The following is a 22,573-nucleotide window of genomic DNA, read 5'->3' as shown; positions in this document are numbered from 1 at the left end:
TCCTTGGTTGGCAAGAATCAATCAATAATTACATAAACAGATGGAACAACCAATTGATGTCCCCCACCTCTCTCTCACTTTCTCTCTCTCTCTAAAAATCAATTAAAAAAAAAAAGGAAAAGAAAGAAAAGAAAAAGACAAATGCTTGGAAGTCACCACAACTTTTAGTTTAGGAATTAATTTCTCTTTTGGTTCCTGGAATCTGGCTTCTCTTTCCTTCTTTCCAGTTAGTTTTGCTACATATGAAAAACTTAAAAAAAAAAAAAAATTTACACAACAAGTCTATGTGTTTGCAATAAGATAAAAATCCTTCCCAATTAACTTACTTTGTTTTGTTACCTGAAGTCAGTAGGTCTGTTTACTGAAATTCTTTTTCTAAACTTTATATGCTAACTAGAGGCCTGGTGCATGAATTCATGCATGGGTGGGGTCCCTCAGCCTGCCCGGTGATCAGGGCCAATCGGGGCCTGTCTCGCCCAGTCCCAATCGGGCTGATTGGGGCTGGGAGGTTGGCTGGCCAGGGGGAGGGACCACAGGAAGTTGGCTGGCTAGCTGGGGGGAGGGACCACGGGAAGATGGTTGGCCGCAGGAGGTTGGCTGTGGGAGCACACTGACCACCAGGGGGCAGCTCGTGCATCTGCCCCCTGGTGGTCAGTGCGCATCATAGCAACCGGTCAACTAGTCATTTGGTCGACCGGTCATAATGGTTGCTTAGGCTTTTATAGAATTTGTGCACCAGTGGGGTCCCTTGACCTGGCCTGTGGGATCGGGCTGAAACTGGCTCTTTGACATCCCCCAAGGGATCCCGGATTGTGCGAGGGCGCCGGCCAGGCCAATGGACTCCACCGGTGCATGATCGGGGCCGAGGAGGGACACGGGAGGTTGGCCAGCCGGAGAGGGACTGTGGGAGGGCTCCAGGACGTGTCTTGCCCGTCAAGCTTAGTCCTGATCAGCTGGACCCCAGCAGTAAGCTAACCTACCGGTCAGAGCGTCTGCCCCCTGGTGGTCAGTGCATGTCATTGCGAGCGCTTGAGCATATATTATGCTTTGATTGGTTGAATGGCTGACCAGACATTTAGCATATTAGCTTTTATTATATAGGATTATATAGGATAAGCACTGTGAATTTACAAGAAGTTAAAGTATTCAGGTGATTGCCAAATGCATGCAACCAAGGATCTTTTTTTTTTTTTTAAGAAATATATTTTAAAACCACTAGAACCAATTGCAGTTTGTAGTACACAACATTTAGAAATACTGAGCAGGAATAATAACAAATAACCTCTTTGAGTAAAACAATAAGCCAAGTTTAATTAACTATAAAATTACTATTAATTACCATGAGAAATCTATGAAGTCAATACGCTGGGAAGCTAGTTTACATCTTAATGTGAAATATATTTTTATTAAAATACTAGAGGCCCAGTGCACGAAATTCGTGCACGGAGGGGGTTTGTCCCTCAGCCCAGCCTGTACCCTCTCCAATATGGGACCCCTCAAGGGATGTCCGACTGCCCGTTTAGGCCCGATCCCTGGGATCGGGCCTAAACGGGCAGTCGGACATCACTCTCACAATCCAGGACTGCTGGCTCCCAACTGCTTGCCTGCCTGCCTTCCTGATTGCCCCTAACCGCTTCTGCCTGCCAGCCTGATCACCCCCTAACCACTCTGCTGCCAGCCTGTTTGCTACCAACTTCCCTCCTCTGCCGGCTTGGTCACCCCTAACTGCCTTCTCCTGCAGGATTGATCACCTCCAACTGCCCTCCCTTGCAGGCCTGGTCCTTCTCAACTGCCCTCCCTTGCAGGCTGGGTGCCTCCCAACTGCCCTCTCCTGCTGGCCATCTTGTGGTGGCCATCTTGTGTCCAAATGGGGGCAGGATCTTTGACCACATGGGGGCAGCTATATTGTGTGTTGCAATGATGATCAATCTGTATATTACTCTTTTATTAGATAGGATAGAGGCCTGGTACAGGGGTGGGGGCCAGCTGGTTTGCCCTGAAGGGTGTCCTGGATCAGGTGGGAGTTCCCTTGGGGCGTGGGGTGGCCTGAGCAAGGGGCTTATGATGGTTTGCCAGGCGGCCATGCCCCCTGGCAACCCAAGCGGAGGCCCTGGTATCTGGAATTTATTTTCCTTCTACAATTGATACTTTGTAGCCTGGAGCAGAGCCAAGCCTGGGGCTCCCTCTGAGGCCGGCAGCCATTTCTGTTGGGGTTATAATTGAAACTTTGTTGCCTTAAGCGGGTGGGCCCGGCCAGGGTGTGTGGAAAGCTTTGCTTCCCCTGTTGCCAGCGGCAACCCTGGCCTGCTCTCTCAAGCTCATTCTGCCGCCATTTGTTTGAATTTGTTTACCTTCTATAATTGAAACTTTGTAGCTTGAGTGGAGGCTTAGGCCTGGCAAGGGCAGGCGGAAAGCTTGGCTTCCTCTGTTACCTAGGAAACCTTGCTCTCTGTGGCTGTAGCCATCTTGGTTTGGGTTAATTTGCATGCTCGCTCTGATTGGATGGTGGGCGTGGCTTGTGGGTGTCAGAGGTATGGTCAATTTGCATATTTGTCTATTATTAGGTAGGATATGACATGGCTTCCCAATTAACTCACACTTATAGACTTAAGAATTTAATTGATTCACGAGTTTATTCCCTTCTTTTGATAATCACTAACTGAAATTATATCTGATTAGTCTTCAACTTTCTAATGTTAGCTCTGCACATTTTGAAGATTTACTTAATAATTAACTAGTATCTAATAAAATAATAACAATATATGCTTTAAAGTTTGCAAAGCCCTTTCACATTTGATCTTCATAATAACATTATGAGGTAGGTTGTACAGATATCAGCTGCACAGTATTGGAGAATGAAATTAGGAGCACAGAATTAAAGCAATTTGCCATGGGGCCACATAACTTTTGACAAGTGGTCAGAGTAAAATCAGAATCTTTCAATTTCTAGCTTAATAACCTATCCTCACAATTCAATACTTAAGATCTATGGAGTTCAAAAATGGACTACAACAGAAATATGTATACATTTTAACTCTCAAGGATATTTGTCTTACCATTCCCTTCTCTTTGCTTGTGCCAACACCAAGTAAAGCAAAATTTTTTAACATTTCACAGCCTATGGCTCCACATCCTACCTATGGAGAAGAAAAATATATCAAAGTAAATAAAATCAGAGCTTCTACTTACTAAAGAGCAATTTCATAGTAATTTTCATCAAATGCTAACTCACAATAAACACTTTAAAAATAATTTGAACATGTTTGATTCATTTTAGTTTAAAGTTTTAACTGGTTTATGATGCCATTATGAAGTGTCTCAGTTACAGAACATAAAAAAAAGTATAAACCAAAGTAAGAAAAAGCACAATATTTGCCTTTCCTTTGATGAGAAAACATTTTAAAATTCCAAAGGAAAGTCAAATAGTGAGCTCATGTTTTTTTAATATAAGCTAAAAACAAACAGCAAAAATCATCAGTGCAATCTATATATATAAAATCCTAAGCGACCAGTCGCTATGACACGCACTGACCACCAGGGGGGCAGACGCTCAATGCAGGAGCAGCCCTCTGGTGGTCAGTGCGCTCCCACAGTGGGCGCACCGCTCAGCTGACCGATGGGCGCCAGACACCAGGCTCAAGGCTGACGAGCACAGCTGTGGTGGCATAAGCCTCTCCTGCCTCTGTAGCAGCACCACCAAGTAGCTGCAGTGGCAGGTGCAGCAGGGCCAGGATGAGCGGGAGCAGCGCAGTGCCCGGCCTGGGCTTAGGCTCATCCCCGGCCACCTGCCGCTTCGCGCACTACTACATCCCCTGAGGGGTCTTGCATTGTGAGAGGGCGCAGGCCAGCTGAGGGAGCCCATGGGTGCACAAATCTGTGCACTGGGCCTCTAGTATTTTAATAAAAAAGATTCTCTGGGAATTTAAGAAAGATAGAATGCACTTCCATATTCCTCCATTTGGTAAGGAAAAAAAACAAAAACACAAAAAACAAACACCTGACCAATTTTAATGTATTTCTAGAAAATTATGTAATGTTCAAAACTGTAATACACATATTTTCATTTTAAATGTATTAATTCTTTAGATCAGGGGTTGGCAAATATTTTCTGTAAAGGGCCAAACAGCAAATATTTTCAGCTTTGCACTCCATATGGTCTCTGTCAAACGAGTATTGTAGCAGAAAAGAAATTTCAGACAATAATAAGTGAATGAATGTGATCCAATGAAACTTTATTAACAAGCAGGATGATGGATTTGGTTTGCCAGCCATAGTTTGCAAATTCCTGTTCTAAAGATTTACTAAATGTCTACTATGTTAGAAACTACTCATTTATAGTCAATTTGCTTTAATGAATTAAATTGATGATATATAATAGCAGTTTGAATGTACTATTTATTTTCATCATTATTATACTTACTAAGAAGATATTCAAATTTTGTAGCTTCTGACACAAAGTGTCTCCAATGCAGGCTCGTAAGGCATCATATCTATCTCCTCTGAAGAAAAGAATATAACAAAGAAAACAGAAAGGCATTTAAAACATTAAGATTAGTTTCATTGTTGACACAAACTTAAAGTACTTTAAAATGAAGGCAGAACTATTGGGGTATGTGATTTTGGAGCAAATGAATCCATAAGCTTTAATCAGATTCTCAAGAGATTTGTGACTCAAAAAGGCGAATCACTGATACAAATAAAAGTTGCAGTTAGCAACTGTTCATCAAAGTGGTATTTTGAATGCTAACCATTCACATAAAAATATATAATTTAAAACTTTATATTTATTATTTATAAATTGGTAAAGACATATGGCATTATTATGGCATGTCACCTCTAAAAAGGAAAATGACTGCAGAAGTAAATGAGCTAGGTTCCAGAAAAGACATTTAATTTAAAACAACTGCATGTTTAAACAAAAACTCTTTTAATCTGGTTGCCTATCACAAATATACAAATAAGAAAAAAACAACAGAAATCCTAGTATTACCGTGGGAGAAATTCTTCCTGTTCTGGTTTGCTTAGGAACTCGACAATATCTGCTGCATCAATGTATAACTTAAAGTAGAAGATAAAAAAAATAACTTACTATGTACAGAATTTAAGAGAAAAAGTAGTTCTCTTCTGTAGTTATTTAATAATTAAGAAAAATAATAATAAAATACCAATGTAGAATAATAGATTCAAAATGTAATTGTTTTTATACATTATACACTCCTGTATTCTTTCATTAAAGCAATGATTAAACCTGAAGGATTTGTTAAAATATATAATTTGATTCATGTAATTTAGCCATCTTAAAGGTGTTTAACAAACAAAAGAAAACTTCACCTTCATATCTATTTTATATAACTACATAAAAACTCTGGAAGTCCCATTCAATTTTAGCTACATCTGAATAAGTAATGAAAACGACCAAACTGTTGCCACCCCAAAATATGCCTTTTGGGAAATTGATTTTAAGCTGGTTATTAAAGACTTAAAAAGATCCTCTAACCTTCTCACTTTACCTGCCTAAAGGAATTCAAATAGAAAAACATGCTGAAAGGAAGGGAGCATAACCTTAGCTACATAAATGTGGCAACAAGGTAGGAATCTAGCAAAGCCTGTTTGGTGAACTTCCCTCTGTATCCCAGCAAGAATTTGTTTACCACGTTTGATCTTTTTCATCTATCTATAAACTGCCTTTCCCTTTGAAATCCCAGGCCCTTGCCTCTCTCTCCTTTGTCCAGATGGCATATAAGCCTCAACTGCCCAATGCCTCTTTGGGGTCTTAATTTCTTAATAGAGGCCAAGTGCACACTTGGGGCGGGGGCGTTCCTCAGCCCAGCCTGCACCCTCTCGCAATCTGGGACGCCTCAGGTAGGGACACTAGGCCTGGCCTGAGATCAGGGTCTATGGGGCTTTCCTTTCCCTGACTGCGGGCAACTGGCCCCGCCCCTGCTGCTGTCACTGCTTGCCATCTGCGGAGTGCTGCTCCCCCCTCCCTTGTCACGGGTCACCTCCCTCTGCAGGCGACAGGGGTGGGGTGCAATCGCTTGCTGACCTGGGCCTCCCTTTGCGAAGCGATTGCTGGCTGGCCCCGCACACTGGCCACAGTACCGCTGGCCAGTGGCCTGGGCCTCCCTCTGTGGGGCAACTGATGGCTGGGCCCCCAGATTGATCATCTCGCAGAGGGAGGCCACACCCACCTGCTGTAGCACCATGGGCCGGGTAGCCTGGGCCTTCCTCTTTTTTTTTTTTTTTTTTTAAGTAAGAGTAATGTTTACTGAGCTATACAGAACTGAGTACTATGAAGGGTTTACCAGGATGAAAATGCACCACACCCCCGCCCCTGCCACCCCCAACACCCAGAGACTACAGTACTTAGAAGTTAAACACACCAGCCATAACTGCTGAATATCTGTTCTTAACAACAAACCATAGCAATTTATACTATATCACATCAAATGATTATAGAAATCCATTTATATACTGCTCGTATAAAATTATTTTTTTTTGTAAAAAAATATTTTAAAAAAAGAAAGTATAAAAAAACATGTGTAATTGAAAGCCCTGCCAGGACAGCCAGTCTGTAAACATTCAGAGTATGTGCTCTGCAAGGGCACCTGTGCCTCGTGCCCACAGCAACTCCAGCAGGGCGGGCGAGGGTGCACCCTGGCTGTCACTCTGGGCAGGACTGAGCTGGACCACGGTGGGTGGGTACAGCAGGGCCTGGCTTGTATTAGGATCAGGGTCAGGCCCAGGGCTGGGGGGCTGGGGGCAGGCAGATTGCAGTTTCACTATTGAGTTCCATACTCAGTCTAATTTTGGTTGCAACTCATGGCTTTTCCTGGCTGCTCAGAGGTCCTTTGGGTGGGTGATCTGGCAGAGAAGCTGGAGAAATACCCACAGTTGGGTATCTCTCCAGCCCAGAGCCTCTATCCTGCCTCCTGAAAGCCTGGCCCCAGGCAGAACAAACCCCCCTCCACCCCCTCCAGGACTACTTTGGTCTCAGTGCTTGGTCCTGGGTTTCATCAGCGCCTGGGTTTCTTCCCCTGGTGTAGCTGATCTGAGTTTCACAAAAAAGCCTGATGCTGGCTGTGCTGAACCTCATTGAAGAGTTTTTCATGCAGCAAGGAAGAGCCCTCTCGGACCCTCCTCCTTTTCCCTTCCTCCTCCCAGCCCATGGTCACGTCTCCAGCTGCTCCAGCAGTGGGTTGCCTTCTTAGTTGGGGGTCTTAACGCTGTCGGTCCTGACAATGCAGGTGGGGCGATGCTGGTTGAGCATCAAGATGAGATGCTGCCGCTCCTGCTTCAGCTCCTCCATCTGGGTTTTCAGTTCTGCATTCATGAGCTACAGCCACTCAGATTCCTGCTGCAGAAACTCCATCCGCTCCTTCTTGTTCCGGCATCAGGCTGCCACAACTTTCTTTTCCCTGCGCCTTTTCCTCCACTCTTCTTCTTTGTGTAGCTCACTTTTCACAGGTTGAGGCCTCTTGCCCAGTTTCATCTCCAGGAAGTGCAAAGGGGTGATCATGGCCCCAATGTTGTGGATGTCCGCATATTTCAGCTTCTCTGCAGTCAGGGCTGAACCCTGACAGAGAGTCCACAGTCATGGAAGGGTCTGGGATCTGCCCAGGCATCATAGCAGGAGGAGTGGCAGTCTAGCCCTGCAGAAGCCGCGGGCAGAGGCTGCAACCCCAGGGCCTGGGCCAGGCTGCAGGTGCCACGCCTGCTCAGGAGCCGCCATGGCACCAGTCTTGCCCTGCAGCGTTCACCACCGCCAGTGCCTCCCATCACAGCCTCCCAGCATCCCTCCCGCAGGCTGTGGCGGGTGGCCTAAGTCTCTTTCTTTGAGGTGATGATTTGCGGGCTCGGCCTGCTGGCCTGCCTACCTGATCACCCCTAACCACTCGTCTACCTGCCTGATCACCCCTAACTGCTCACCTGCCTGCATGATCACCCCTCACTGCTTGCTGGGGGTCGGGGCCAGGCCCGGAGAGGGGCCATGGTGGTTCTGGTCTCGGGTCGTTCCACTGTTTCCGTCACTGGGCTTTTATTATATAGGATGGCACCCCCTCAGGTACAACCTTGATTACTCTTTGATAAGTACCTATTCTACATTTATTTTCCAGCTTGAGGGATATTATATGTCACTTATACTTACATACACTATAGAGGAAATGAGCTAGGAAGTCATAATTTCAGAACAAGTTGAAGAATCCTGAGAGCCCATGAATGCTAACATAATAATACAGGAGACTAAACATTAAGGATAGCACACCCTAACTCTCACAAATGAGGGAAACATATCCTAGAACGCAACTCTGGGTTATAATCCAATAGCCTCAATATATGATCGTAAGAGTTTCAATCATAGATTTAAGTTTTGGTAGCATATTAGATGTCTCTCATGCATCGAAAATATTGTAAGGTTGCTTTTCTAACATATTAATACTAAAATTCCAAACAGACATTAATTGCATAAATGGATAATTCAACCTTAAATATAAAACTATACTAAAATACAGAACTAACCCACTGGCACAAAGGAGAAAACTTTCCTGTCACAGCTTTCAATACTTCTTGGCTGGCAACACCTCCTACTGCTGCAGCAAGTGGGGGTAAAAAGCCTTGAGCAGTCCACGAGAGCCAACGCACAACGTCAGCATTTACTTCAGGCTGAAACATAAGTCAGGAAAGACAACAGTATTAACAGTATTCACATAGTACACACAAAATTTCAATGACTTAATGTGAGAATTTTTATAGCTAAACTTCAAAAAAAGCCACTCAGTTTCTCTCAATAGTTTTAAAGTCCTGCCCAGCCTCTGTGGCTCAGTGGATTAAGCTTCGACCCACGCAACGAAAGGTTACCAATATGATTCTGAGTCAGTCACATGACCAGGTTGCAGGCCTGACTCCCAGTAGGGGGTGTGCAGGAGGCAGCAAAATGGCTGTTTTTCAAAGATGTTTCCATCTCTCTCTCCCTCTCCTTTCTCTCTCTCTAAAAATCAATGAAAACATTAAAACAGCTTTTAAGTCCTAAAAAAGTTCTAATCTTACAATAAAAGACCCAGTTGCATGTTAGTTTCCCAAGCAGTACATATTTCTCTTTACAGTACCTGCCATTTTTGCTTTCTTACTTGTTATGTGACACAAACACACGATTTAGAATTAAATGAAATATCTAACATCTATAGGTTTTGTTAAATAACAGTTCTGTGATGTCTGTCAATATTTAGAAACAACCAGAATTGTAAAAAAAGTTTTAATGAAAACTATGGAAAAACCTTGAACAAAGATAAATGAAAATAAAATGATCCATATAAATGATGAGGAGCTAGCTATCAGTTTGTGCTCTAAGTGGTAAATAAAAAGTGTATCTAAGAGTCTATTTTTGTGTTTATGATTGTTCATTTGTTTTTTTGTTTGATTTCTACATGAGTGAAATCATAAGGTTCTTAACCTCTTAGACATTTTTTTAACCACTCTACATGCAATAAAAGGGCTTTCATTTATGACTAGTGATTCACTGTTTCAGTACACTTATTTTTTTCTTCTTTCTTTTAATTACATAAAATATGAGATATTATTCTTACTAATGGTAAGTTCCATTTCTCCTTCATTTTTACAAAGTAACAACAGAAACAACATAATTTTCAAATAACTGCACAAACATTGCTACATTTATATCTGCTACAATGAAACATTTGGCCAGCAGGCACTAGCACCATAACATGAAAAAAATCCATTTTCTAGGTAATATGTCCACACATGATATGCAAAATGCAATTAAGGGATATGAATATATAACTTATAAAAGAGACAATTTATATATAGGAAAGCTAATGAGTTTATATAGTAGGTTACATATATTTGGTGAGTTAACAAACCAAGTAAATCAGAAGAGAAAATACTAATACTAAAAATAGAGCAGTGGCAAATTTGAATTACTATATGCCACATACTGTTCAAGGTACCTTAAAAAATTAAATTATCCTATATAATAAAAGGCTAATATGCAAATTGACCAAACAGTGGAATGACTGGTCGCTATGACACACACTGATCACCAGGGGGCATATGCTCAACACAGGAGCTGCCCCCTGGTGGTCAGTGCACTCCCACAGGGGAAGCGCCGCTCAGCCAGAAGTCAGGTTCATGGCTGGCGAGCACAGTGGCAGTGGCGGGAGCTTCTCCTGCCTCCGCGGCAGCACTAAGGATGTCCGACTGCCAGCTTAGGCCCTCTTCCCAGGAGGAGCAGACCTAAGCCATCAGTTGGACATTCCCTGAGGGCTCCCTGACTACAAGAGGGCACAGGTCAGGCTGAGGGACCCCCCGCCCCCTGCCCAGAGTGCACGAATTTCGTGCACCAGGCCTCTAGTCTATTGTACATAAGAACTCTCTGAGGCATGTTAACATTTTATAAATTTATAAATTACAGCAGAATGCAGCCAAGTAACTTGTCTCCTGTTAGAATCAATAAGTAGCAAAGCTTGGATTTGAAGGTTAAGAGAAAATTAATATACAGAATATTTATATGTTACACTTTGATAGCTGTTAACTTTCAATACTCACCTTCTCTTCCAAGGTTTCCCTTATAGATGTTGCTAGTTTTAACAGCTCTTCTGAATCTTTTTTGCATCTAGGATTCAAAACAAAGCACCTCAAATTCAAATTCAGTTTTCTCAAATGCAATAAACAATAGATCATATTCAAATCTAAGATATATGTAAGAAAATGTGGAATTTTACTAACAGGTAGAAGCACAAATTGCTTTAGTGACATGAACACTGGCTCACAAATACATTACTTCAAAATCATGCTCACCTAAGAACAATACTTCTGACTTAATAGGCTAGAAAGAAAACTATTACATAATGGATTTCATAACTGAATTAATATCAGATTTTTCAATTAAAAAAGTTGTAGCTTTTGAAGAATTAAAAATGGGAAAGGTCTTATTTGATGTAATTCCAATTTTATAAATTAATCTCTTTTCTCACCAGGAAGACCAGGAAGTCATAAAAGTATTTATATAGTTTGGGGTACATACTGTTGTTGCAATTTTAAGATGCTTAATTAGTTTTTAAATATTTTAAACTATAATCTCTGAAATACTGTTTTTCCCCCCAATATTATATTAGAACATTTATTTAAGTGTCATCTAATAATGTTCATAACATTTAAGGAAAAATTTCATTTTTTTCCAACTAACAATGTTACACATGCTTCCATTTACTTTTAAATCTCTATAATAAAGAGCCAGGGTGTAATGACCGATCATGACCAAAGGCTGACTACTGTGGCTGCAGGCCCAGTGACCCAGCAGTGACTGCTGAGGGGGCTGTGAAGCAGGCCCGGAAAGTGACCTGAAGAGAGAAGCAGGGGCTGATCTGTAGCATCTGTGGCAGCTTTTGACCAGCATTTGCCTCTCTCTTTCCCTCCAAGCCTGGCCAGCAGCTGCCTCCATTTCTCTTCGAGCCTCCACAGGGGCTGCTGATCAGCCCTGCCTTTCTGATCAGGCCCTGTTGATAGGCCCAGAGACGCTGATTGGCATAGAAACTGACCAATTAGAACCAAATTGGCCAGCAAAGGAGGGCAGTTGGGGGCAACCAGGCCAGCAAGGGGAGGGCAGTTGGGGGCAAGATCAGACCAGCAGGGGAGGGCCATTGGGGGCAAGATCAGGCCGGCAGGGGAGGGCAGTTGGGGGCAACCAGGCTGGCAGGGGAGGGCAGTTGGGGGTGAGATCAGGCTGGCAGGGAGGGCTGTTGGGGGTGAGATCAGGCTGGCAAGGGAGGGCAGTTAGGGGTGATCAGGCAGGCAGAGGCAGTTAGGGGCAATCAAGCAGGCAGGCAGGTGAGCTGTTAGGGGCCAGCGGTCCCAGATCCCGATCGGGCCTAAACCGGCTGTTGGACATCCCCCAAGGGGTCCCCGATTGGAGAGGGTGTAAGCTGGGCTGAGGGAACCGCCCCCCTCCGTGCACGAATTTCCTGCACTGGGCCACTAGTAATTATATAAAAATAATGTGTTTTTTTCAACAAGTAAATAAATACAAATTGCACATTGTACCATTCTTGGTTTGGGTACTAAATTCACGCACATGCATGCATTTTAAATAGTACACTTGAATTTAACTATAATTATAACATCAAATACGTTTTCATAAACTGAAATACTGTTTTATAACAAAGAAAAAAGTTATATAAAACAAAAAATGTTACCTAATATTTGTCTTGCGACCATAGTTCTCCTGAAACTGGCACAAGGCAAGTATAGCTGTGTGAATCTCTAAAGGTGCCTATTTAGAACATTAAAAAGAGGTCAATATAATATGTGCCAGGCACTGTGCTAATGCTTTTTAAAACATTATTTAATTTAATCATTACAATAAATTAATTAGCTTAACACTATTATTAACAGAGGAGGGAGCTGAATCTTCCAGAAGTTAAATGAATTGACTTCACGGCAATAAAGTAATATTAAACAATAGATTTAAGTCTCAATCCCAGGTGGTATGACCAGTTTTTACTAAGTTATCTATATGAAACTTAGAGTAATAACAACTAAACAAACGCATCAAAATATTTGTATAAGATCACTTTCTTCTTTTGTCCTTAATCAAAATTTACTAATTTAGAATCTGTCAATATTATTCTTATCTTATCACAAATACGTTCACTGCTACAAAATTATATCCAATGATTTTAAAAAAAATATAAATGCTTCCAAGGCTTTTTGAATAAAGTTATTATATGAACTCTACATGGTTCAGAAAATCTTTTAATAAGAGTACCTTGCATAAATTATTAAAAACTGTCTTTTAACTATCAAAGCTAACATATCATTATAAAATTTTTCCTATTATTTTAACATTTTTCATGATATAAATTTTTGTTCTAATCATTGGAAGTCAACTTTATATATGTAAAACAACCTTTATCAAGAAAATCTTACAGAAAGGTATATACATGGTTACTCCATTTTAACTTTATAACCTCTTACCAATCCCAATCCCCCATTTTGCTGCCTCTCTTAAAACCTCGGAAGTGTTTATTTACCTCAGGTTTACTAAAATCCGCAATAAGGCACTTTGGGTGTTTTATCTGCTTCTCCAATGACTCCTAATAGAAACCAAACAAAACAATTACTCCCTTGCAAGTGAGTGATTACTTGGCAAAATATACAGAGTACTAAAAGTAACGGAACTTTCCAAAAAATCTGAAATAAATAACGTTGGGCTACTAAAGTTTTTTTTTTTTTTTTTTAAGTAGTATTAAGAATAACTTATTCACTAATCCACTAAGCCAACATTGATAGAGCTACTAGGTCCAAATAAATTAAACAGGACTCAGAATGATTCGATATTAAAGTCTACTTTCCACTGGAATATTGTCAATGCCATCTTGACCAGAAGCCTGGGCTACTAAGTTTTAGCTGAAATATAACATAGCTCCTAATCTTCCTGTTACCTCCGTCTTATTACCACACTTTTTTTTTTTTTTAATGTTAAATGCAATCAGGCAACCTGACCCACATAATAAATTTGGGAAGAAATGGTAAAAACATCTGTATGTAATTGAAAAAAAATCTATTGTTTTAACTGAAAAGCTACCACATTTTTCTGGTATCAAGTTATCAAGACTTGTGATGACTGACAAGACTAGAAAACTCAAAATTACAAAGACCAAAACACCAAATAATCAACCAACCAAACAAACAAAAAAACACAAAAAAACAATAACCCCAGCCACCTACACAATCTGAAATTTACTTGAAGCATAAATTATCAATTTAAAAATTGGGGACAGGGGCAAGAGAAAGTAAGGCAGGGGCAAATTTGACTAGGAGTAGTTATTTTAATCTGTTCGTTGTTCTAACTTTGGCTTGAACAAAGCCTTGTAGAGGACTATAGTTAATAATAATTCTGAAAAAGAAAAGGTAATCTCATTAAAATCACGAAAACTTGTAAGAAAAAAACAGAAATGTGTTAGCTTATACTGAGAAGTGGGCTAACGATTTAAGCGGCAAGAGACTCCTGAGTTCCTTGATACAAGTAGCCTTTCTCTATTCAGATACTTAGATTTTCCTTTTCAATGCCAGATGATAGGAATTACTTTATTTTTCCAACATATACACTGTTTCTTGAAATTTAAAAAAATATTCCATTGACCTTAAAAATGTAAGTGAATAATAAAATACACAGTTTCAATGCTCATTAAATCTTTCAAATTTATACTGTTTCATCTTTTGTTTTAGGAAGCAATTTTAAGACATATGATTGACTCTGATGATTCACAAAGGTATAGTTCCTTTAATGTAATTTTTTTACCTCAATTATATGCATATGGTATTCTAGCTGTAAATTTTTGGTTGATACCAGCTAATTTCCTTAGATTGATACCATTTTTCTCAAATTGGGTGCAAATTAAAAGAATAAAATCTGTTCAGGCTTTAAATTAAGTGTTTGGTTAATTGACTATTCATTTTATTACTTTTTTTCTCTTCTGCCATTCTTCTTCTGTAGAGAAATATTTTAAGCCGAAAAAGAAATACTTACAAAGTAAAATGTTTTAGGAGTCTTAACTTGGACAGCTATGCCTCCATGTAAATAAGGTTCCAGTCCTGTAGTATCACCAATGCTAAAAGAAAATGGTGATACCACTAAAAGAAAAAAAAAAAAGGAAACCATTATTTATGATATAAGTATTGAATTTGAAGGTTTATCAAGATGTTAATTTCCTATAATTTACAAAATTAAGATCCCAGTATAAATCTTTTTTTTTTTGGGGGGGGGGGGGTAGAGGGGATATAGAGGTAGGAAGAAGTGTGGAGAGCTAGATAAACTATTTTTCTAATGTGAATTTAAGTACTAGGTTAGAAAAATCTCTGACAATGTATATCAGATTGCTTAAAAACCAAATACCGTATTTTCCGGCGTATAAGACCCCTGACTTTTGAGATTTTCCTGGGTTAAAAAGTCATCTTATACGCCGAAAAATATGGTACTTAAAAATAGCCAAGAAAGCTCAAAGGGAAAAAAAAAATTAATGACAGGTGCTTATTAGATATTTAAATATTTTATAAAGCCTCAATAATTAATAATGTTGGTACTAATTACACATAATTAATAACAATTAATATAGCATGGTACTGGCTCATGAATAGACAGACAAACAAACAGAATATATTAGAGAACTCAGAAATAGGCTCACAAGGGATACAATTAAGGAAATGGCACCTCAAACCAGTGAGGAAACAATAAGATTATTCAATAAAACTTTTGGGAAAAATGCCATCTGGCAAAATATCTATTCTAAACGGATAAATGTTTTAAATGTCTAAGATGATGAGAAAAATATATTAAGATAGAAGAATGGGAGAAAAATTTCTTCAAAACTTTGCAGTGAGGAAGGCTTTTCTAATAAAATAAAAATCATAAAGAAAAATTTAATTTGATATATACACATAGTAAAAACCAATCATAAGCAAAGTCAAATGCCAAACTAGGAAAAATATTGAAATTTATATAAAAAACACTGACAGATATGCCTTATATTTTAGGAATTCAAAGGAATGGCTAAATAATCAACAACTCAATAGGAAAAAGGGCAAATGATAGATGATTCACATTAAAGAACTAATAGCCCTAAAAGTTAAGAAAATACACTTATCTCATTCATAATATGTAAAATGCAAATTTAAATTATACTGTGATACAATTCATTAAGTAATATGAAATAATATGCAGCCATTAAGAAAACTTAAAAAACAAACAAAAAGAATGTTCTGCAATTATTAATGTGAAAAGATCATGTAGTTATTTTGTTTAGTGAAAAGGCAAAGGGTAGATGTATAATATGATACACTGTATGTAAAAAAATGTAAGAAAAGCCAGGAAGGACACATGATAAACGAAGAACCAGTGAATGGATGAGAACTGAGTGGGAACCGAAGGTAGGCAGGAAAGTTTTCACTGTAAACATCTGATCTTTATTGTGTTTGAACAATTTACTTACTAAAAGAATTAAATGAAATAAACAGTAAGTCTTTTCTCCCTACAAGTCTTAAATATATTAAGTAGAGAGAAATGATCAGCAGAATAAATATCAAACTTAGCTACTGTTATCTCTAGAGCAAGGAGGAGGCTTGAAATAGTACTTATTTTAAATTCTATTTAAGTATGTGTGTGTGTGTGTGTGTGTGTGTGTGTGTGTGTGTGTATCTAGAATAACTATGTATTATTTTAGCTATTTAAAAATGTTTCCCAAATAACAGAAAATTACCTTGGATGATTAAGTACCAATTAATAAATGCTTAAAAAAAAAGTTTTGTAAACAGTCACTTCATTTAAATATTTCATCTCTGCCCTAAGAATTTTTGGAACAAAGTGTGGGTTCGGTTTCTTTTCATTCCTTGATATCCAGTGGCTCCTCCTTTTATATGTATCCTCAAGAGTCTTGATCCATCATCAAAATCTACCAAGGCTTGGACCCCAAAATAACAAAAGATAATCCTAAATGATTAGTTGAATCGTCATTTGCAAAAACAGACTAATTCTTTAATACCAATGTAGTGAACCTGTACTGGTAATTTATATATTAAGATGGAGACTGGGAAACAAAATCCAATAGTTTTGTTACTAAAGATGCTTAAAAATACATCCAAAATTGTTTTTCTATAAAGAGTTCATGATAGGGACTGATTTTCCTCTCCTAAGGATCCATTTTGTAGTCATTGAAAGAAAAAAAAAAAAGTAATTCATTTACTAGTCTACACACTAATCACATAATTATACTTTCAAATGCCCTAAAGATAAAACTGAATTAGGGAGGGGAGTAGGAGAAGAAAGGGGTCCTAATATTAGGGGCAGGAGAAGATTTGACTTTGGGTGGTAGGCACATGGTCCTATATACATATTTTGTAAATTAGTAATCCACACATGTAACCTATATGTTCATGTAGACTAATGTCACCCCAATAAAATTTAAAATAATAATTAAAAAGAAACACCTGAATCACTCTCAGCTGAAGAGGTAGAAACTTGTTTTCTACAAGACATCTAGCGCTATATTTACATCTTAGAATACGGCTGCAGGAAAATCACTCTCTATTGGACAATGACCTCATCTTCGCCCACTGAAAAAACATTTCTTCTACTTCTTGCCAACAAACTCAGAAACTTGTCTGCAGCAACATCCATTCATTTCTTTATTCCAAGCAACTGAACAAAAACACATATCTCCACTTGAATATTTCACTGCCACCTCACTCCAGAAGCCTAAACTGTATTATCTTTTTTCTAAATCTTGCTCTCTTTCTTGCATTCCCTAAGTGAATAAAAATGTTGCAAATGCTGGAACTTTTGTTCACCTAATGAGATATATAATATATAAAGTTTCCTCCAAAATGTCTTAGGACTCTTGCTATCTCAACTCCCACTGTCAGCCCTGCCATAGTACATCTTTCAGTTCCTCGAATCCCTCTGTCTGTATACAGTAATAATCTTTTTACCACTTTCCTAAGTCAATCCAATCATCAAATTTGAATCAAGAAACCTTGTCTCTACTACTGCAGCACCAAAACTGGGTAGGTTTTCTTGCTAAGCTTATAAAGACTTACAAATGTGCAGAATAATGAATAAGTATAAATGAATTAATAAAACAAATAACTTACCAGTTATTTGTTGTGTAGATCCATTTAAGCCTGTCATTCCATTAATTTCTCGAAATGTTAGAAATTGTCCTGTCTCAAGTTTGTGAGGATGATTTTCAAGGCAGGTGACAATGCCAGGATTAGCCTAAAAATAAGAGTAATCTACTAACAAACAAGTTCACGTATTACTTTTTGTGTACAAATTGCCAATCTCACACAAAAAAATACCATGTAATTATGAAATTCTCAAAAAAACCCAAAATTCCAAGCCATTCTTCTCTTTCCTTAGTAAAAGCCTTTAAATAAGTATAACAAAATAATGATCAATTTATTTTATTATGAATGTTTAAAATATAATTTTTATGCTTGGGGGAAATAGAGATTCCAGTAAGAGTTCCAACATTTAAAGCAAAGAAATACTGTGTAGCCCAGCCAGCTTCTCAGGATAAAAATAGAAATGAATTAGCTTATTTCACCAAAGAGGATGGATGAGACAGGTGAAAGGCCCAGTTTCTAATTGCACATAATCCTGTATACTACTTGACTAAAGTGATAATAATCTATGTGAAATCTAATGAAATTATCATTTTCTCTCTCTTCATAATAGTGTAGATTCTAAAAATTATGATCACAAAAATGTAGATAAAAGTAATGTGATATGGCTTTGCTAATAACTCATGAAGAATAGAATTGACAAGGAATTTATTAAGGAGAAACAATTCCTTGCAGATAATTTAAATGGGCACATTTATGATATTTTCTAATTCTTTATGGATAACTTCATATTTCCTGCTTTATTCTAGAAAAGAAAAGACCAGTGCAATATAAGAATCCATAATCTTCCTTGGAGCTTATGCTAACTATATGATATTCTCAGGGACAAACCAAAAACAACTACAGAAGATAAAAGGCTAAATAATAAACCATTCTGTTAATAAAGAGATACACAGAATTTTTCAATAAATTTTTCTTAAAAAAAGGCAACATTACATTGGGTTAAAAAATAAAGCATAAAGATAATGTACTATCAAAAGTACATTATCATTCACTTATATTGACTTCTTTGAAGCTTTTAATGTAAACTGATTATAAAAGATGCAAATGCAGTTAATAATTTAGGCTACAAAGAAAGAGTAAAAAATGAATCACAATGATTTTTCCTTTATAGGGAATAAAAAAATTAAGCTGATCAAGTACCTTTTGATTTAAAGATCAGTTAATTCTTAAAACTTTTTTCTTCCTCCAAATAATGTTTTAGAAATATAACAGCTTTTGTCTATGATAACTTAAATGTGCTTCTCTCTAGAGTCACTGTGTTGGGTCAGGTGACTTATGACAAAGTTACATCTATGATCTGACACAATGAACAATTCAGCAAACACTGAATCATAGTTCATGTCCCATAAGAACATGACATAGAACAAAATTAAAATTATAATTTATGACATTAGTGCCCAGGCCAGGTTGCTCAGTTGGCTGGAATGTCATCCTGAATACCAAAAGGTTGCAGGTTCGATTCTGGGTCAGGGCACATACCTGGGTTTTGAGTTTGATCCGTGGTTGGGTGCATATGGGAGGCAACTGAGTGATGTTTTTCTCTTACATAGTTGTTTCTCTCTCTCTCTCCCTTCCTCTCTTTCTAAAAATCAATAAAAACATATCCTCGAGTGAAGATTAAAAGAAAATTTATGACATAAGCTAATATTGGTCTACCAATCTATAATAATAATAAAAGGGTTATATGCTAATTAGACTGGACGTCTTCTGGACGTCCTTCCTGATAAAGACAGGGCCGGAAGGAAGCCAGCCTGGGTCCGGGGTGCTGGAGAGAAGCCGGTGCCGGGGGAAGGAAGGCCTACTCTTGCACGAATTTTCGTGCATTGGGCCTCTAGTTGTTAAATAATTTTAGAAGGAATCAGGAATACTCTTTTTAAAAAAGATGTATTTTTATTGATTTCAGAGAGGGAGAGATAGAAACATCAATGATGAGAATCACTGATCGGCTGACTCCTGCATGCCCCCTACTGGGGATTGAGCAAAACCTGCAACCCAGGCATATGGCCTGACTGGGAATAGAACCATGACCTGCTGGTTCTTAGGTCCATACTCAACCACTGAGAAACATCGGCCAGGCAGGAGTACTCTTTTAATAATCTAACTTAAATTTAGCTTTAAATATAATACAATAAAGAAATTAACAAATTATCTCTCAGGAATTACCTTAAAATCTTGTAAAACAACTAAAAAATATTGCATATTACAATATTTTGCTAATACCACCTTTAAAAAATATTCACATCAACTTAAAAAATTAATCCTATATGTATGTATACAATACATATATACAATCATACTTGCGTTATATTTGAAATGAAGATTTCTTTTGGTTCTTCTCCTGTTGTATCTAAAACTTCAAATTCATCACCAAAATCACAAAACAACTGTGACCAAATTCCATGTATATCTGCACTAATGAACTGTAAAATGATAAAAACAAGTTCAAGCTTATCTATTTATATTAAAAAAAACAGCTCAACTATCTTAGGCTTTTTAATGACAATTTTACTTATAATTAAGTATATTGTTTGGGATATAAAGTAAAACATGAATAAATTATTTTCCTGCAAACTGGTTCAGGAATCAAGGATTTTGCTATTTGGGACGTGATATCTAATGTTACAAAATTAGAAGCAACATCAGCACATCATCATTATACATTCTATGATTTTTAGAGAACAAAAATTCCTATATTGCCCTACCAGTTAAGCATAGTATGTAAGAAGAAGATTATCTTGATTTCATGGTCTAGCAGTGAATTCTTACTTTTCATTTTAGAAAAGAATGGTGTGTCCATTCACCAAAAGCAGTAGTTAATGGAAAACAGAACATAGCTAAAAGCTAAGAGTGGAGTCAACAGATAAAGGGCTGAGCAACTGATGAAAGGTAAAAACGAGATTCTTCAACAGAATCATAAATGAACTATTTAAAGTGATTTTTATTATACTACACTCTTCTCTATTTTAAATCTGTACAGAAACTGTTTTCGTGTTCAGTTATTTTTAGAGTTATTGATACTATCTTACTTGATCATGTACTGCCTTTACTGTCAAAATAGTTCATATAGCCAATTTTTATGAGATATAACATTGAGTAGAACTTTTATATATTTAAGTTTAAAAGCTCAGACTTAAGGACAATTTCTTCCTTTTCAAAACAACTTTTAAAATGTGAATATATGTATCAACTACATAAACAAGGATTTTAGTTTATAAACTACTGTAATTATTTTATAAAACTTATGTGACCTATTATAAGTTTACTGACCATTCCATGTCTTACTCATCTGTTTAAATTATGAACCATAGCACAAACATTGTGCAAAGTGTAAAAATGCTATGTAATACCACAATCCGAAAGTACACCCATTTTATACAGTACAATTATGGCTTGGTGGCCATTTTAAACAGGATGAATAGCCTTTTCCAAAGAAACAAATGTCTCACTAAGGAGGGGGGATTAGCAATATGTATTCAATTGCAGAGAAGAATTTTGTATTTTCTCATCTAAATCTCTTTCCAATATTCCCAGTGTCACTACTACGTGCCTAATTAATGTGGACCAAAAGCTGAAAGTTATTCTTGATCATTCTTTCCTTCACAACTCACAACTCTCAAGTTCTGCTAGACTTTTCTCTTTTTTTTTAAACAAGTTCAATAACTCACAATCCTTATTGCTCTTCTCTTGAATAAGGCACCAATATCTCTCACCTGGATTACTGCATAAGCCCCTCACTGGCCTACTGCCTCTATTCTATTCATTATTCAATAGTGTTCTTTTTGGTTTCATGACCCTTCATGTTCCTTAAAATTATTGAGGGCCCAAAGAGCTTTTATTTATGCCAGTTATACCTACTGATATCCACTGTGTTAGATATTAAAACTGAGAAACTTTTAAAACCCAAGAATACATACACACACACACACACACACACACACACACACACACACACACACTCTATATTAGCTATCAGAGCAATGGTATCAGTAGCCATTAAAGACTGTGCCACATAAGAGAACCAGAGTGAAAAATGCAAATAACATTTTAGTAATATGAAATTTTATGAAGGGGTCTGTGTCCTTGGACCACACTTTTTAAAAACTACTGCTAGAGTCTTCTCTCCATTCAGCACAACCAGAATGATCTTTTAAAAATATAAATTAAATCAAAACTCACAGTCTTAAAACTCAGACATTCTTAACTCTGATCTATAAGAAAATGGTCTTCTAACTACTTCTCCAACCTAATCTTCCAGCATATTTTACTCCTACTACTCTCTCCCATTCTGGCCCTGCTTGCTTCCTTCTGCTTTTCAAACACACCAAGTGAAGTTTTATACTCCCAAGTCTTTACACTTGCACTTCTCATTGCTTTGAATGCTTTCCTCAGATGTGTACTTTGCTGGCTCTTTCTCATTATTCAGGGCTCTATACAAATATCATCTCAGAGAAGATGTTCCCTTACATTCAATCTAAGAGAACCAGCACTGGCCCCCATCCTAACATCATGAGGATGTTATACTCTATTCTTTACCTAGTTCTTTTCTTCATAGGACCTGAAAGACTTATTTGTTTATTTTCATAAGTAGGAAAATCTATATATCCTATTCACTAATGTATTCCTAGTGTCTAGAACTGTATATGTTTAATGAATTTGTTAAAAGAACCAATGTACCATCACCATACCATACTAAAGTTAGATGATGATTTCAATACTTATCATATTTTCTATTTCTAGTCTTTATTCTTCCTTAGTTTTGGTAATCTGCTTATATAAACCAAATTTAGATATTAGTTTTAAAAATATGATACCAAATTTAAAGAGAAAAACGTTACTGTGTTATCCTCATATAAAGAGAGCTTTTAAATAATCCAAT

General features: G+C 37.7%; 1 protein-coding gene and 1 long non-coding RNA gene across 2 annotated transcripts in view; one reads left to right on the top strand and one right to left on the bottom strand.

Annotated features, from left to right (window-relative positions):
- UBA6 (ubiquitin like modifier activating enzyme 6) overlaps window positions 1–22,573 on the bottom strand; it is a 69,510-nt gene that overhangs the window by 27,732 nt on the left and 19,205 nt on the right. The window contains exons 8-17 of the mRNA XM_008158731.3: window positions 19,995–20,117; window positions 17,662–17,785; window positions 14,546–14,649; window positions 13,047–13,109; window positions 12,210–12,286; window positions 10,564–10,630; window positions 8,521–8,664; window positions 4,991–5,058; window positions 4,421–4,499; window positions 3,057–3,137 (exon numbers count right to left, since the gene is read on the bottom strand). Of these exons, the coding sequence (XP_008156953.2) occupies window positions 3,057–3,137; window positions 4,421–4,499; window positions 4,991–5,058; window positions 8,521–8,664; window positions 10,564–10,630; window positions 12,210–12,286; window positions 13,047–13,109; window positions 14,546–14,649; window positions 17,662–17,785; window positions 19,995–20,117 (930 nt within the window). The remainder of the gene's footprint in view (window positions 1–3,056; window positions 3,138–4,420; window positions 4,500–4,990; window positions 5,059–8,520; window positions 8,665–10,563; window positions 10,631–12,209; window positions 12,287–13,046; window positions 13,110–14,545; window positions 14,650–17,661; window positions 17,786–19,994; window positions 20,118–22,573) is intronic.
- LOC129151990 (uncharacterized) overlaps window positions 14,252–22,573 on the top strand; it is a 29,686-nt gene continuing 21,364 nt past the window's right edge. The window contains exons 1-2 of the long non-coding RNA XR_008558699.1: window positions 14,252–14,288; window positions 20,476–20,583. This is a non-coding gene — a long non-coding RNA (uncharacterized LOC129151990). The remainder of the gene's footprint in view (window positions 14,289–20,475; window positions 20,584–22,573) is intronic.

Source organism: Eptesicus fuscus, chromosome 2 (assembly GCF_027574615.1).
Source record: "Eptesicus fuscus isolate TK198812 chromosome 2, DD_ASM_mEF_20220401, whole genome shotgun sequence".
Lineage (NCBI taxonomy): Eukaryota > Metazoa > Chordata > Mammalia > Chiroptera > Vespertilionidae > Eptesicus > Eptesicus fuscus.
This window is presented reverse-complemented; position numbering and strand designations above follow the sequence as displayed.